Below are 18070 nucleotides of genomic sequence, written 5' to 3'. Positions count from 1 at the left end.
TTTTTGCATTCACTTCTAAATCTAATCATAAAATAGTTTTTTCTCCAATTCGTTGTTGAAATATAATAATTTATACACAGTGTCTGTCATTTTCATGACAGGTTTATTTAACATGCATGAAATAATCAAGACATCACTAACAGGTTAAGTAGAATATAATGAATATATAGGCTAATATAGAGCAGAAAGATTTGAATCCTCTAGTGAATTAAATTCTGTGGACTGAATGACAAGCCGACTGTGAACTGTTACAGATTGCACTCGGAAACCGTTCGGTAATGTTACACGCGTGAACCGAATCTACCCCCCCCCCCCCCCCCCCCCAAAAAAACTCTCCGGTTCTAAACACGATTCACGTAAATGACCCAATTGACCAAGAAAACGCCGATTGTCGCCGAAAAGCGACAAGTTTGCAGGTGTGCCGAGCCCTGGTGCGGGTTAAGCAACGGACTTCTTCCCGGCAGTCAAAGCGGCATTATGTTGTGAAAGTGCGGACTCAGAGGAAGACCGTGAGGGTTTAGGGTGCCATTTGGGACAGGGCCATACTGTATAAGTCACTCCCTCAAAACCGAGGGGTCAAGGGTCTGTGTAAAGATATAGCCTGAAGAGAAGTTCTAGGGAAAGTTTGCAATTGTAGGCCTATGTCTGAAAGCAAAGTGAAACGCACCCCTTGTATGTTTTTGTGTTAGCATTTAGTTGTTTTTTTATTCATTCCAATATTATCAGTGCTTTTGAACTTCATACTGACACCTATTGGCCGGGGTGCATGGATTTTGTTTACTTGCTGCCATCTCACACAGTTGGCGGTATAAAAGGGATACAGCAATGGCCAGATTGTCCTACCAGGGCTTACTGGGCATGAGCACATCAATATTGCATCATTTTTTGTCACGCTGAACAACAATTAATTACTGTATCTGGATTATTGTAAGGGTAGGTCTAGGGTTGTGGTAGGTTAGGGTTAGGGGTTAGGGTTAGGTTAACACAATCTGATAGCAAATTTAATTCATTGCCATTTTACAGTGAGATTTTGCGCCACTTGCGGCCGTAGCTGTATCCCTTCTATCCACAACCATTTCACACCAAAGCTGTTTATTTTTTATCCACTTGTTAAGTTGTGACGTAAGGAATGCTGTTTCCGGGTTCAAGCCTCTGATCGTTTCAATTGAGAATTCTCTCAACAGCAGTTTATGAGCACTATTTATTCATATCACAGATTATAAGCTTTTAAAAAGTCATGTACACTAGTCTCCAGGCTCACGATGTCCAGGACATAGATTTTTTCAATGTTTTATACAACATTGTCTGGCGATCTGAGATTTTGATATGGAAATAGAGTTTTTTCAGTTTTATTACAGTACACCGTGAGTATATTAGCACCATTTGTTGTAATTTTGGCATTGCAAAGAGTGTTTGGACCCGGAAATAGTGCTGTGTTATGTTATAAATGCACCTTGGACACTTAAAAGCACTATAATAAAGTATTAGTAGTAGCATTAGTCAGAACTGCATTATTGGCTGGTCATGTAATGCCAACATGGCACCAGCGACTGCTTCTTGTAGAATAAACACAGCTTTTTCTAAAAGGCTGATATGACTGGAGTCTGCATCTCATGCACATTTACATCATTTTAATTCCCCAAAATATGCAACTAAATTCTTTATGCAGCTAGCTATAAAACTTTTTAATAAACAAAACATTACTCAGTGCACCGTTGAGACGTTACCCAGATTCTCTGACCCAAAGTGACTTACTAAAAGTGCTCAGAACATTTCACTCACTGTGTGCATGTTGCACAGACTCTGGCTGGCAAAAAACATCATTGTCTAAATTGTGTGAGATAGATAAGCCGCTTATCGTAGGCGAAGGATCCCGTTTCCAGCGCCGGAGCCCTCTGTTGGAGATCCGGGAAAGCTGTGCAAGCCCAACCCCCTCTCTCATAGCACACTGTAGATTTAACATGGCTCCTGGCTGCCAGCGAGCCTTCAAACATCTAACCTGAATGTATTTTCCTGGCAGCTACGCTTCGGTCGGCACAATAAGGTAAATAATGACTAATGATGTACTATTTAAGTTCCTCTGCGGTTATTGCTCTATTGAATCGCGAATAATGATATATATTACTTCGACTAAAGAGTCCGTTTTGGTGGACAAGTCTATGCGGACGGTAGCTCTGTTCTGCTGCTACTTTATCTCTTTAAACCCGGTGTGTAAATAACGCTCGCGCTATAATCATTGATCGTGCATGTTAATGGTGAGCGCGCGCGATATTTCTACCGACCACATCAAAGATTTGCTTAGTAGGTTGAGCTGTTGGTTGCAGATGTTTATCCCCTTATGAGACATTTAAGGCTGCATCAGCAAATTGACTGATGAAGTTGAAACACTGCAACTGAAGCTCGGTGATTCTGGTAAAGCGTTACGATGCTGAGGTCTGTTTTGCGTGTTGGAGGAAAAAGTTACTTTATGAAATTAAAAAAAGGTCTTCGAGCTTCGCGCGGGATTTCATATAACGCAGATCAAATCTGCTTGGCCCCTGGTGAGGATGACATGGATAACACTAGTGTAAGATATGATACATCTTGATTTTATGTGCCCGTGTTGGTGGAAGTGGTGACGTGAACATATTGTCAACATGGGAATCGTGAATTAAACGATTCCGTTCCGATGCCGATTCCCGTTAACGATTCGGGTTGCTTAACGGCCCATTAAGTTAGTGTTCTTTTAGTATCTAGCCTAAATAATAAATTGCATTTATTGTTATATGACATTTATGTCAGTCAGATTCAACAGAATACAAATAAATGCAATACATTTATTCCAAAAAGTGTGTATAGCCTACTGACATTTCAGTGATTTTTAGTTTAGCTTTTTAGGTGCAGCACAAATGAAACCCATGCATTTCTAATAATAAAGTAACATATTATATTAATTTTTATATAAAAACAGTGTGTCCAGCAGCATCTGTAGGCTATCCGTAACTACACGTTGTCATGTAAACAACTAGGTAAATAAAAATGTGACCCTGGACCACAAAACCAGTCATTAAGTTTTTTTTAATTATTATTATTGAGTAAATAAGCTTGAAATAAATAAGCTTTCCATTGATGTATGGTTGTTATATGACAATAGGCCTATTTGGCCGAGATACAACTCTGAGGGTGCTAAAAAATCTAAATATTGAGAAAATCGCCTTAAAGTTGTTCAAATTAAGTCCTTAGCAACACATATTACTAATAATAATAATAATACTATATATATATATATATATATATATATTTAAGGTAGGAAATTTACTAAATATCTTAACGGAACATACCATTAAAAAAATAGCAACAATTTTGACCCATACAATGTATTGTTGCAAATAACCATAGGAAATATACCCGTGCAACTTATGACTGGTTTTGGAAAATGGATATGACCAGGTTGTATATACGAGATGCCGAATTGGAGATTCAAGACTCACTCGTTCATATTTATTGAACAGGGAAGAGAAAACGGTTTGTGATCTGTGTAAGAATTTCACGAGTGTAAAACATATTTTAATAGAATGTCCTTTTTTAAATAATATTAGAGACGGTTTTATTCAGAAAACGCATTAACGGACATTTTTAAAAAGGTTTCTCCTGGAGTAATTTTTGGAATTTCTGTCAAATATTAAATTGAAAGATTCTATGTTATTGGTGTTATTATTGCTGTTGTTGTTATTGGTATATATGCCTGATTTTGTATAGAGATTGTTTTTTAGGACAAAATTGTTAAATTATTGTAAACAATGTATTGAAGTGATAGGCTACTGCTGATTGCCATGAATATAGCCACTGTTGCTGATATGGCATTAAATCATAAATAAATAAATAAATATGACTGGTTTTGTGGTCCAGGGTCACATATGCAAGTCTCACATATGCCTTACATCACTATCATTTCGTACATAAAAAGTAATAACTTGCCGATTGATTCATAAATGTTTTGATGCACAAGAGTCGACTCATAAGAATCATTCTTTGGTCGCGTTCTATGTTTTTGATTCACTACAAACAGCCGACTCATAAGAATCCGTTCGGGAATCGACAACAGTAGTGTAGGAAACACTGTCAGAGTATTTTAGTAATGTGTTCCACAAAATCTTTCGATTCGCTTGTTTTTTAACGGAACGGTTCTCGGTTCGCATCCGTAGTAAACAATACGCAAGGGGTTAACTCGTGCTCGAGTGAGCGACGGAGAGAGGGGCTGGCGGTTCGGCGGTGTGGGAGGCGCCTCTGGGCCACTGACGTCCGATTCACTCGTAGTTTGATTTGTCAGCCGAGAGCTGGGCGTCCTCTCCCGCTACACAAAACGGGCTTTACAATACAGAGTAGAGAGGGGATACACGCAGATATGTAGGCAGACCAGGACAACGTAGCACTTTCCGTGGTCGACTCAGACCTCTGACATATTCAACCAAGCATCGTATTAAAGACCGTATTGGCGAGAGCTCAAGGACTCGTGAGGATGCGATGAGAAAGAGGAAAAAGTCCTTCAAGCTGGAATATTTCGGGTTTGTAAATGTGCCAGAGAGGGAGATGAGCTATGGAAGCGCGTGTGCATTAAGTGACCGATGCTTTTAGTTTCTAATTAAACCAAAAGGGAGCAGTTCCCCCCCCCCCGATACACCTGTCTTTTAGAAACCGGTGGATAGACTTGCTGATGCCAACAACGCCAGATTGCCTGTATGGCAGGATCATGAAGTTTTTGACGTTTTTCCTTTTGCTTCCAGAAACCTTAAAAAGGACAAGAAAGAGTGGGAAACAGCTCAGCAAGCTGCCAGTATGCTATGAACTCGTGACTTTGTCCTTGAGGAAGAAGATGGCTGCAGAACTCTATCCTGCCAGCATAAACACCAACCTTCCTAACAGTAACAGCTCAGCAGTAACAGCTGCCGGCAAAAAGACTATCGTCCAAGTCACTCAAACGGTGACAACGCCGACTACAACTGCCACTCAGCAGAACATCAACAATAATAACGTCGAGACTGCCAGCTGGCAGTCCACCCATCCTACATTGCGAGAGAGGTAAGGGCGCATGATGTTCAAATAATCTAGGATGCTGTTATTGGTCCAAAAACATAATATTCCATTGCATTCTGTTCTCTTCAGGAATGCTTTGATGTTCAATAACGAACTCATGGCAGATGTTCATTTTGTTGTGGGTCCTCCTGGCGCATCCCAAAAAGTTCCAGCACACAAGGTGAGCGCATCCTCCCGTGTCAACATGCATCTCGAGTGGCTCTTTCATCAACCGTATGCTTAACTGCTTTTGTGTGACATTTGTGCTTTCAGTATGTGCTGGCAGTGGGGAGTTCTGTTTTTGGTGCCATGTTTTACGGAGATCTAGCGGAAGGAGAATCTGAGATTCATATTCCTGACGTGGAGCCTGCTGCTTTTTTAATCCTTTTGAAGTATGTCTTACTTCTAATGCATATGGGTGAATGATGTGACAGGCCTTTTCTTTTTCTTGATCGATTAATTTATTCTAGTGCTGTCAAATCCATTTATCGAGATTAATCGCGTCCAATATATGTGTGTACTGTGTATAATTATGCATATATAAATACACACTCCTTCATGTATACATTTAATATTTGCATGTATATACTGTATACATATAATATAATATGTTATAATATAACATACAATATTTTTTTCTTAAATATATACATGCATGTGTGTATTTATATATACATAATAATTATACACAGTACACACACATATATTATGTAAACACATTTTTATTTTGGATGCGATTAATCGCGATTAATCAAAAAATGTTATTCCTTTGGATTATTCCAACTCATAAAATGTCATATTTATGAATTCATGATGTACATTGAAAAATATATTTAAAAACATTGTGTCACTAACAAATGTATAGTGCTGTCAAATCGATTAATCAAAGTTTGTTTACATAATATATGTGTGTCTACTGTGTATAATTATGTATATATATAAGTACACACTCCTTCATGTATATATTTCATAAATATATGCATGTATAAACGGTATATATATTTATATTATATATACATTTTATATATAAATATATATTTTCCCTTAAATGTATACATGCATGTGTGTATATATATATATATATATATATATATATATATATATATATATATATATATATATATATATATATATATATAATTATACACAGTACATGCATATATTATGTAAAAAAATTTTTTGGATGCAATTAATCGTGATTAATCGATTTGACAGCACTAAAATCATATATACAATGACTTTAAAACACCCCTGTTTTTTAATTTCTGAATTAATATTCTTTTTTTACCCCAAAAAATCTTAGAGAACTCTTAAGTAATATTTGAAAGCCTTCTTTTTCCACCAAAGTCATTTGGTGCAACCAACATGGAAAAGAAAAACATAAAATAGTCCCTTGTGACTGTATCGATGTCAATAATCTCTTATAATATCAGACAATGTGACTTTTTCTGACAAAGTTAGTTCAGGATATGAAATGTCATGTGGTGCAACTCATAAAATGTCATATTTATGAATTCATGATGTACATTGAAAAATATATTTAAAAACATTGTCAATAACAAATGTATCGTCATGTGTTTTCAAGGTTTAAGGGACATGGTTACTTTGAGTCATCACATTGGGAGTTTTCTTTAATGTTGTGTTTTTCAAAACAATATGAATCTAAAATGAATATACAAAGAGTACACTTTCAAGATGCATTTGAACCAAGATTTTTTAAATCATTGACTCTAAACTTAATCACTGCAAAGCCTAATGCTTGTAAAACTATTGGAAAGATATGATTTCTTAGTCCTTTTTGTGTTCACTTTCAGGTACATGTACAGCGATGAGATTGAACTTGAAGCGGACACAGTGCTGGCCACTCTGTACGCTGCCAAAAAGTATATAGTGCCTGCACTGGCTAAGGCCTGTGTCACCTTTCTGGAGACGAGCCTAGAGGCCAAAAATGCCTGTGTGTTGTTGTCCCAGAGTCGACTTTTTGAGGAGCCTGATCTGACTCAGCGATGTTGGGAGGTCATTGATGCTCAGGCTGAGCTGGCGCTTCACTCTGAGGGTTTCTGTGAGATTGATCTTCAAACGCTGGAGATCATACTAAAGCGAGAGACCCTCAACACCCGGGAGGCGGTGGTCTTCCAGGCGGCTCTCGATTGGTCTGTGGCTGAATGCAAAAGGCAGGGACTGGGACCGACCGCCCGTAATAAAAGGGCAGTGCTGGGCAAGGCTCTCTACTTGGTTCGCATCCCAACCATGACCCTGGAGGAGTTTGCCAACGGAGCTGCGCAGTCAGACATTTTAACGCTGGAAGAGACTCACGATGTCTTTCTGTGGTATACGGCAGCTAATAAGCCCAAGCTGGAATTCCCACTGCAAAAAAGAAAGGGTCTGACACCACAGCGCTGCCATCGCTTCCAGTCCTCGGCCTACCGTAGTAACCAGTGGCGCTACCGCGGACGCTGTGATAGCATCCAGTTCGCGGTGGACAAGAGGATCTTTATCGCGGGTCTTGGCTTGTTTGGTTCCAGTGGTGGAAAGGCAGAGTACAGCGTCAAGATCGAACTCAAGCGCCAAGGCGTGACCCTGGCCCAGAACCTAACAAAATTTGTTTCAGATGGATCCAGCGGCACCTTCTCTGTATGGTTTGAACACCCGGTCCAAGTGGAGCAGGACACCTTCTACACAGTCAGTGCCGTATTAGATGGGAATGAACTTAGCTACTTTGGACAGGAGGGTATGACGGAAGTGCAATGTGGAAAGGTGACCTTCCAGTTCCAGTGTTCCTCGGACAGTACTAACGGAACTGGCGTGCAGGGGGGTCAGATCCCAGAACTGGTTTTCTATGCCTGAAATTGTCACGACGTCCCATAGCAGTGCATTCCGCTCACTGGAATTAGAATGGATTGAATACAGGGTCTTGTGAGGCTCTTGCCTTCATTATGTAGCAGTGGTGAACTCAATCGTAACGGCTCCTCAGTACCACAATGGGCTCAGATGGAAGGAATGTTCTTCAGCTTTATTTATTGCAAAAAAATATATATTTGATTTAATTATTGATGCTGCAGCAAGCAGATCTATATATATATATATAAATGAGATAGTTGTACTGCTCTGATAGTGGACGGAAGCCACTAGTGTGTCATGTTTTGTACATAACTTATTTGTTTTCAGCTTGATGCTGATTGACAAATAAAATGTCCTGTATTAGTGATCCGCTTCCTGAACTGCAGATTATAAACGTTTTTGTGACTCAAAGTTGTTTTTACTTCTCATACATGCACTCATGAAATGCATCAATGAATCATGAAACGATTCTATTCTGCTCAGTCCTGACTTCAGCAGCGAGGGCGGTTGAACTCCATCTATATTTTAGATGCCCTAAAAGTGTATACAAGTATATATGCGTTAAAATAAACAGCTTTTTTATATGTAATCATGCGCATTATATTTGAACTGAAACCCAAAAAAATGAAGCCACACACCATAAATGCAGTGGGCTTGTGTTAATGAGACAGTGATTGTTAAGAGTGGATGAAATATTCATCTTGAAAGGCCACATAAAGAACCTATTATCCCCAGCGGGCTGCATGAGGAACTGAATGGGGAGTCTGTTGAATTGAGCCCATAGAATCTGCTGCTCCACCGTTTGCATTCTAATTAAGGCTTTAGTAAACATGGAGCAGATGCAGCTTGGTAAAACAGCAGATTTTTGACCAAAAAAACCCCCTACAAAAACAGATGAATATGGAATTATGACACATGGAGAGCTGTTAATCAGACAGCATTCTGGGATTATGCCCAGTACTTTAACATTGGGATGCTCTCTGGTGTATACTTGAATCATTTTGTCTCTGCTTCCTATAATCTGATGAGTCTGTTTTAAAAACTGCAGACATGTTCTGTTCTCATAATGTGCACAGAAGGTGGAAAAAGGTTTGCAATGAGTATGATGGACCATAATGGGTTTTTTGACATGACGCAGTGCCCCCTAGTTACATCTGGCTAGACTGCAACTCGCCATGAATATAATTTCCAGATGGGTAAAACATTTTCAACCTGTGTCTGAAGTAGTTTGAATTGCAGAAAATGGAGCTCAACACGCAACAACAGCAAATCTTCTCCCTTTTGATGCAACTAGGAATCCATAGGCCAGATCAGATGAACAGATTGAGAGTACTTGTATTGATCCAGCTATGGTGTATTATTGATAACCAATTTAGCAAATGAATTGTTTTGAGAGATGCTGCCTGCTTTATTAATGAGGTTCATTCAAAAGCATTGTTCCGGTCAGCTGAATTATATTAGATATGTCACAGAGAGAGGTCATTACAGGGAGACTTACCGACAGCCGGAGCGTTGATACAGAGCTCTCTAGCCAACAGGAGGAAGGTCTTTCCCAGAATGTAAACATTAACCTACAACAATAAGAAATATAACTGAAAACTGTGAAGTATTCAATGGGTTCAACTCTACACGTTACCAATCACTGATTCTTGACGCGGGTAATTAAATATGTTCTATAATTACTTCTCATTAGTCCTTATATATAGCAACATTTCCACTTTAAAATTAATCAGTGAGGAACATTCTTTATTTTGTCAAATCCATTACATGATCATAAAGCCAGATTATAACCCAGTACTTTATAGATATTTTAGTGGAAATGGTGACATTTTATTTCAGGATTCTTCGATGAATAGAAAGTTCCAAAGAACAGCATTTATTTGAAATAGGAATATTTAGCAATATTATAAAATGAATTTACTGAATAAAAGTAAAAGTAAAACCTTACTGAGCTCAAACTTTTGATCGGTAGGTGTTCAACCATGCTCCTGGAGAAGCACTGTCCTGCAAAGTTTATATCCAACCTGATTCAGCCTAACTGAATTTCACAACAATTTTCAGGCAAAGCCACTTAAAGACAAGCCTGCAACCTTAGCTGAAAAAAGCGTAATGCCTGCTAATGCTGCAGTATGCAGGGAGGCCTTATTTTGCATAGATGTCAATGGAAGAGAGGCTTCACTACACTGAATAAACGAAAAATGCTGGAAAATACTGCCTTCGGAGGACACGTTTCAAGGCAGGAAAGCACCAAGGCACATCCGAATCTAATGTTAGCTTCACTTCCTGTCTCCTGAGATACCTTCATCTGATCAATTTTTGAAGGCAGCACTTATGTATCCTTCGCTGCCTTTGATATCCCACAATCCTGTGCTTTCCATTCTGTCACATTTGAGCTGGGGGAAAAAAGATGGGGTCTGAGAGTTGCGTTTGCTGGCCCCACTTTATATTAGGTGGCCTTAAGTACTATGTATTTACATCAAAAAATAAGTACAATGTACTTACTGTGTTCAAATTGTATTGCAAAACACTTTTGCTGATATTGAGGTGGGATACGGGTAGGGTTAGGGATAGGTGTGGTGGTAAGGGTAAGGTTAAGTTTAAGGGTATGGTTAGGTGTAAGGGAAGTGTCAACTGTGTAATTACAAATGTAACTACAGAAATTAATTACAGATGTAATTACATGCAGGTATTTTTTAAAATGTAAGTACAATGTAAAAACATGTATGTGCACAATAAGTGCACTGTATCAAATGATTAATTAAAATGTTAGTACATAGTAGTTAAGGCCACCTAATATAAAGTGGGTCCCGTTTGCTGGTCAGTTTGTGTGTAAATGTACGTTTTTTATCAACATTTCCCACTTCTGATGTAATTTCTAGCAAGAAATGACTAATGTAGTAATTAAATATTTGTTTAGATCTCAGCAAAGCTCTCTCTATTTTGCTGTAGATCATTCAACGGTTACACTGCCTAAGAAGTCTGTCCGAGATTAGTTTCGTGAGGTGCCTTCATGCACAAACGCTGCCTTACAAGACATTGTCTGATAAGGCAGCATGGCAACGAGTCACTGCCTAGGTTTTTGGACGCAGCCAGTGATTGATGAACAAAATTCGATGACGACATCAAGGCTGTAATGTGATTGGTTATCAAGGCATTCAAGTTAGCCGTAATGCTTTTTCCAATGGTAGAGCCACGGCCCTTCTTATCTCCCAATAAAGTTGGGCATACACTGTGCGATTTTCGTCCGATTTTGAGCCGAATTCTGACTCGTGCGACAAACCTCTCCCGATCGGCAATCGGATTAATTTCTGGTATGTCAGAAATTCTAGTCGCCCCTCGTGAGGTTATCGCACAGCTGAAGCAGAGCTACAAACTGATTGCCCTATTTTCCCCTCACTGCGCGTGCACTAAAGCAGAAGTTGAACCATTTCATCTTTAATGCAGCAAGAAAGAAAAGAAAAAGAGGACGATCTTTAAGTTCTCTAGGCAGCTATCAAATGGCAGCAATTTAGCAAGCGGTTGCATGCCTCCAGTTTGTGTGGTAAAATGGATAATCCAAGTCTTCCAAACCACCGTGTAGCCTATCCAGTGCCTCTTTTATTAATTCAGCTACTTGATCAGTCATTTACTTGTTTCACTTTTCACAGGAAATGTGAACCGTTGTCCATCATTTGACAATTGGTGATAAAGAAAAATGTCACGTCGCAATATTGACAATTTTTTCCGTTTTAAGGTGAGTCAGTGGATATCACACAAGCATTTGGCTATATTACACCATATCATGGTCTATCGGCGCAATCTGTACGGGGGGGTTTATTACGCATATTTCACACGTATAGTGTGAGCAGTCAAGTCACGCTCGACGATCGGACCGTACAGTGTGAGTACATAAAACGTGAGCTTTGGCTTTGGTATGCAATCTACTCAGTTCATGAGAATGAGTGAGTGAATTCGGACAGCCGCAGAGAGTACATCGGTTGTACACTCGTTATAGTGGTGCAATGTGGGATAGAATGAGTGCACTTGATAACGTCCACTATGGCTTCAGACACCACTAAAAATGGCTGTTCCTTCAAATAATGCCATATTTGAGGGTATATGGGGCGATTTCGGATTTAGCCTCTGTTTCAAGTGATCCTGAAGAGCATAATTATCTTGTTACGGTGTGTTTGATTAGGTTTGGAGCTAAACTCTCCAGGACAGTGGGTCCCCACCCCAGGAGCAGGGTTGAAGACCTCTGTGGTAGAGTATAATATAAAACACTGTAATATGTGCACGTTTAACAGCACATTAGAGACCAGAAGGGGTTATGACCTCAGCACCAGGTCCCTAGTTAGCCTGGCATCCAGGCAGGATATATTGGGGTCTTGTCAGATTTGGGTGTGGCTGCACTTGCTAAAGATTCATGACATTTTTGAGCCTCCGCCCCAACCATCTAGTGTCTGTTCAATAGCAGATACAGTTCAGTGGACAGCTGAGGGAGTAAAAATAACATTACACCAGTGCTTAAGCACCAAAATGTCTGGCCGTAAAATAACTACAAATAAATCCTATAGGGTATTTATTGTCATAAAGACAACACTGTCTATTGTTTCAAAAACAAAATGTAGCCTCATAGTAACATCTTGTCTAATAAAGCGTTAAAAAAAGCAATATAATGCTCTTGTTGTAAAATCACTGGACTTAATCAAGTACGCTAATGAAAAATATGCTAATGTTCAATAAATAGTTAATTATACATTTAATTAAATAGTTTATTAATAAATATCAGTAAGCAATTCCTGTGCCAAGTAAGTGCTGGGTATGTGGGTATCAAAAAACTTGCCACTATATAATTCTTATTATGTGCAGCTCTCCAATCAGATTTCAGAAATACAACATTTTGGCATCTGCATTAAATCCATTGAAAATGTCAAACTTGTTGAAAAAGTGAAAAATCTGGCATTTTAAAAGAAGAGAAACTATTTTAGTAAGTGAGCTGGACTGGATATCATAATTTCTGACATGGTCTGCTTGCCTGTTATGTCATGTGCAATACCTCATAAAGCATTTCTTTCATATGGTCATATGGAGGGTATAATAGATTATTTGAAGGTTGAACATCATGCAATTTAGCATTAGATTGCATTATGTTATTTGGAATACTGTGGGGAAAATATGAAAGAAATTGAAATGAAAGGCAGCTAACCTGTAAAAGATCACTCAGGTCCAGGAGCATGTCTGCACATCAGTTAAGGAAGGGAAGGAGTATACAAAACAAATGGATTATATCAGAAAAATGTTTAAAAGGGCAATAAAGATCCAAACATCTTTGTTCTACTACATAGCTAAAAATAAGAAGTCAATTCCGCTCCTAAATTAATCCTGGTCACAGTGATTAATAGTCATCGGACGGCTCTGTAATTGTCACTGGGGGATTTTCGATTTTCACTGATCATCTCTACATCAATGGGCTTCAGACAGGATCTCCTTATCTCTGCAAGAGATTCACCCTGACCATCTGTTATTGCTCACCTGATCGGCACACACACCTGAGGCATGTGTCTCCATGGTGACTAATGCCCCCTTTGGCACAGAGATTAGCATCACTACAAGACAAGCTAATCCCACTTTATCAGGAGTCTGACGGCCTTAATTACGGCCTGGTGTGAAAGAGAGTATTTATACTTATATGACTGAAATAATCAGTGATATTGATAACTGTCTTTATCTCTTAAACACTACAAGACAAGATATGAACCATTGACAAAAACTGCAGCAACACAGCAAATAATTAAAATTATAGGTATAACAGCAACACATGTAAACAATTATATTAGGAGACACTTTTAGTGTTTAGTATTCTGAAAGCACTATAATCTCATGTCTCGATTTGATTTTAGTCTTTAGGCCCTCTACTTGAGAATCACTGATCAGGGATACAGCAGGTGTTCTTGCAGCAGGTATCACACTATTTGATGTGATTTCTGATTTCAGATACTGATCTGGTTCTATTTGATTGTGATTCGACTTCATTGTTCTTGCTTAATGCTGTGGCATCTCCCAAAATGATCAAAACCTATGAGATTATTTTAGAGAAATACATGCATTTATTGACATAAGTTTTTAAGGCCATGTATGGCTTGTAGTGTCCACTGTGTAAGATTTGCATTTGAAGGACCCCTTGTCTTTGTAAGCAACAAACCAAGAATCTCTGCATGACGAGCCTCTGAAATCATGACCGGTCAGCCCAACAATCAACAGATCAGGTCATTGAAGCTCATTGAATCAATGTTTCCAGAACAACAGCCAATCTACACCTTAGAGAACATGGTCTAAACAGATGTGCTGTTCCTAAAATACACTCCACAAATGTTAAAGGGATAGTTCACCCAAAAATGAAAATTACCCCATGATTTACTCACCCTTAAGTCATCCTAGGTGTATATGACATTCTTCTTTCAGACGAATACAATTCAGAGTTTTAAAAAAAAATATCCAGGCTAATCCAAGCTTTATAATGGCAGTGAATGGCTGTTTCTGTTTTGAAGTCCATAAAAGTGCATCCATCCATCATAAAAGTGCTCCACACAGCTCCGGGGGGTTAATAAAGGCCTTCTAAAGCGAAGTGATGGGTTTGAGTAAGAAAAATATCCATATTTAAGTTACGTTTACAAGAGACTGCCGTTCCAGCGTATGATGTAGGACGCAGGCGTAGCATAAGTTCTGGTGATGACTGCAGAAGCGCAGAGGATAGATCAAAACAAAACTTGGTTCTCGCGAGAACTATTCTCGCCGGAGCGTCCTATGTCATACGCTGGAACACCAGTCTCTCGTGAACACGTGGGACAAATAGCGGAAGTTAGAGATTACAGTTTGTGAAGTTTTAAATATAGATATTTTTACACAAATGCATGACTTCGCTTCAGAAGGCCTTTATTAACCCCTGCAGCCGTATGGATTACTTTTATGATGGATGGATGCACTTTTATTGACTTCAAAACAGAAACAGCCATTCACTGCCATAATAAAGCTTTGAAGAGCCAGGACATTTTTTAATATAACTCAGATTGTATTTGTCTGAAAGAAGAATGTCATATACACCTAGGATGACTTGAGGGTGAGTAAATCATGGGCTAATTTTCATTTTTGGCTGAACTATCCCTTTAAAACGCTGCTAAATGGCTAAAATGAACAAGAAAATGCTGAAAGAAGTTTAATAATTTCACACTAAAAAAGTGAAAGTCAAGATAATTCAAGTACTTTATGTGAGAATTGTCTTATTTTAAAACACTTCAATACCTACTACTTTAAATACTTCGTAAAATACTTATTTTAAGTGAAATTTGACTAAATAATTCTGTAAAATACACTGTAAACCCTAAAACTCAAAAAAAAAAAAATTTACTTTTACAACTTTCTTTTACTTTTGAGTTCACAAAACTGACACATTTTAAGTAATTAAAATTTTGTTTCATTGTTTTGAGTTTTGATATTTAATGTGTTGTTATGCTAGTTTAGAAGAGTTTCTGTTAGGAGAGTTTCTCTTATGTTGGGTTTTTTTGTACTCATACAATTAAAATGCATGAGTACAAAATAAAAATCTGTTCTGCTTATTTAAACTTTAAATTCATTTTTTGAGTTTTGCCAACTTATCCGGGTTTACAGTGTAGACCAAATCATTCTGTATATCATATCACAAAGATGCATGAGATAAATGTAAGGACGTTCGATGAGGCAAAGCAGAACACATTTAAATATAGTCCACTGTTTGGAATGGGTTTGGCAGTCTGTAAAGAACTGGGCGACTTCTTTGTGTTTCTGCTGTTTACCGTGAAGTACCGAATCTTTGCATGCAACTGAAAGAGCCCCACCCAGGGACAGCTAACAATTCTCCTTTGGCAACTCTAAACGGTGCACCAGGTACCCAGACAGGCCTGACGATATACACAAAAGCAGAGCGGAGATCTGGGTGTGACCCAAGAAGACAGATAGGATGGTGCTTGCCGGTGTAAGAGTCTGTTTGTTTGTGAGACAGAGAGAGAAAGCAGTGGTGTAACACTATCCAGGCATGCTGTTGTAACACAGGTGTGGCGAGTCTCAAACCCACATAATTTGAGAACACAATTTTGACAGATTGGGGGAAAAAACAACCTTAAAATGTGGAACAGGGAAATTATATTTTCCTTAAAAATCACTAGTCACTATGACTGAGTTCCACATTTTCACTACAGTAAAAGACATACATTTAGGTTAAACGACCAGGGCGTACACTGAAAATCTTTTTAACAAAATGAGGGAGTAGTGACTGGAAGAGTGACTTGCTGGGATGCTTTCCATAATTTACTCCAGGGAACATCCTCTGAGATCCCTAAAGGTGCAGTAAACTCTCTTCCTCTTCCTCTCTTTCACCTCTGACAGTATATTTGAGCACTATTGTTTTCACATCCTGACACATCCCTTTAGACCCTGAACCGGGTTTTCCCTAGGGAAAGCATGGACTGGTAAAAGAGACATGAATTTCTATGCTGGTTTATGCTGATTTGGTTCTGTTCCCACTTCTGATGAAGCTGTCTAAGCATAGAAAGGAAACACTTTATTTCAATAGTCCACTTTAGACATTCTACTAACACTAAGTAGCTTTGCAACTACATGTCATCTAACTCTCATTATATTAGTAGCGTAATATCTGCTAACACTTTATTTTGATGCTCCCCAACCAACAGACATTCTACTGACTATGCCAACTTATTCTACTTACCGGCAGACACCTAACCCTAACCCTAACTTAACAGTCTAGTATTAATATTCTAATAAGTTAGATGACACGTAGTTGCAAAGTTAGTAGAATGTCTATTGTGGACAAGTCTAGCGTATATCTAGACGCATTTTAAAGTGAAAAATGTCAAATTCCTGTAAAAACAGAATGGAACAACATGTAAGCTACCAGTTCTCCTTAATATTATTAATATTATAAATTTGAAGTCGGATTACCGGATTGCCATCAATTAAAGAATGAAAAAAAAAAAACAGCCACTAACTAATATTTTTGCTGTCAAACCTCACATTTTCTTTGCATTTAAATGTATGCATTTGGCAGGCACTTTTATCCTAAGAAAGTTAAATTGCTCTTATGTATACATTTTATCTGTTCATGCATTCCCTGAGAATCAAACCGATGACCTTGGGGTTGCAAGTGCCATAATATATTATTTGAGCTACATTCATTTCTCATGCTAAACATGGCCAAAATAAAAATAAAAAACGAGTTGGATGTATGACGGAGCATTTCTGCTGTCATTTTGTTTTTAGACCACGAATTCAACAATGTCACTAAAGAAGTGTGTTTTTGGTTGTGAGGGAAAGATAACCTTGTTCAGCTTCCCAAATAACCCAGCATTAAGGAAACAGTGGATGCAGTTTTTTTTCTTTCTGGAGCATCAACGGACTTCTGCAAGTGTGTTTGTTTGTTCCCTGTTATGAGTCGAAACAGCAGGCCGTGAGTGAAACTGCATCAAATGTCTGTGTTTTGTTGGCAATCGGCGTGTAAGTACATATAATGAAAACAACACGAACGTATAGTGAATTGAAAGTTATATGTCATTATGTACGAGTGTGGCTGTTTTCAGAAAGAATCGATACAGCGTAACTGTCTTTTATAAATATGATAAAACTAAAGACTCTTCAGAGATATGAAGGATGCAATACTACTCTACTCAAGATTAACATGAGATTGGCAGAAACTCTACTGTTATTTATCCTTTAAAGACCTGAAAAATCTAAACATTTATACTTTCTTTAGTTAGCTAAATCCTGTACTTATTTCGGGTTGAATGTGCACAGTGCACACTTTTCTCGAAGGATTACCATTCACAAAGAGTTTCTCTTGGGTTTCACACCCTAAGGATCAATGTGGGAAGGATACGTGGCGTTCCCTCTGTCCTGCAGACCAGGTAGAGGCAGGCGGCTATGACATGTGTCATCTTCCGCCCTCGTGTCAAGTGTTTGCTCACAACCATCTTGAAGAAATTAAAGGCCGTATCCAGGCAGTGCTGGTTCAGCTGCAGCTGGCTGCCGAGGTTGTGTATCTGCCGTTTCCCTAGAGACAGGACACACATATGCATCAGATTGAGCAAACATACACACATGCATACGCGCACGCTTGCGCACCGAGGCATGACTTCACACGCAGGTGTTT

At 38.6% G+C, this 18070-nt stretch overlaps 2 protein-coding genes across 6 annotated transcripts in view; one reads left to right on the top strand and one right to left on the bottom strand.

The window, feature by feature from the left end:
• The window catches only part of brf1b (BRF1 general transcription factor IIIB subunit b), a 108193-nt gene that overhangs the window by 66628 nt on the left and 23495 nt on the right, over positions 1-18070 (bottom strand). For all 3 annotated transcript variants that reach the window (XM_079831175.1, XM_079831176.1, XM_079831177.1), the window contains 3 exons: positions 17798-17971; positions 13082-13113; positions 9392-9464 (listed from right to left, as the gene is read on the bottom strand). In XM_079831175.1, coding sequence (XP_079687301.1) covers positions 9392-9464; positions 13082-13113; positions 17798-17971 — 279 coding nt within the window. The remainder of the gene's footprint in view (positions 1-9391; positions 9465-13081; positions 13114-17797; positions 17972-18070) is intronic.
• On the top strand, positions 1904-8480 carry btbd6b (BTB (POZ) domain containing 6b). 3 transcript variants are annotated; one of them, XM_079831182.1, is made up of 5 exons: positions 1904-2044; positions 4764-5058; positions 5143-5233; positions 5326-5444; positions 6867-8480. In XM_079831182.1, the coding sequence occupies exons 2-5, from the start codon at positions 4853-4855 to the stop codon at positions 7897-7899; spliced, it is 1449 nt and encodes a 482-aa protein (XP_079687308.1). In that variant the 5' UTR covers positions 1904-2044; positions 4764-4852; the 3' UTR covers positions 7900-8480. The 3 variants fall into 3 exon arrangements, with proteins under 3 accessions (XP_079687308.1, XP_079687307.1, XP_079687309.1); XM_079831183.1 differs by lacking the exon at positions 1904-2044 and adding an exon at positions 4308-4544; XM_079831181.1 differs by lacking the exon at positions 1904-2044 and having other exon boundaries at positions 4293-5058.

Source organism: Gobio gobio (genome assembly GCF_949357685.1).
Source record: "Gobio gobio genome assembly, chromosome: 12".
NCBI lineage: Eukaryota > Metazoa > Chordata > Actinopteri > Cypriniformes > Gobionidae > Gobio > Gobio gobio.
Note: the sequence above shows the minus strand (reverse complement) of the source record. Positions and strands in the feature narration are given on the sequence as shown.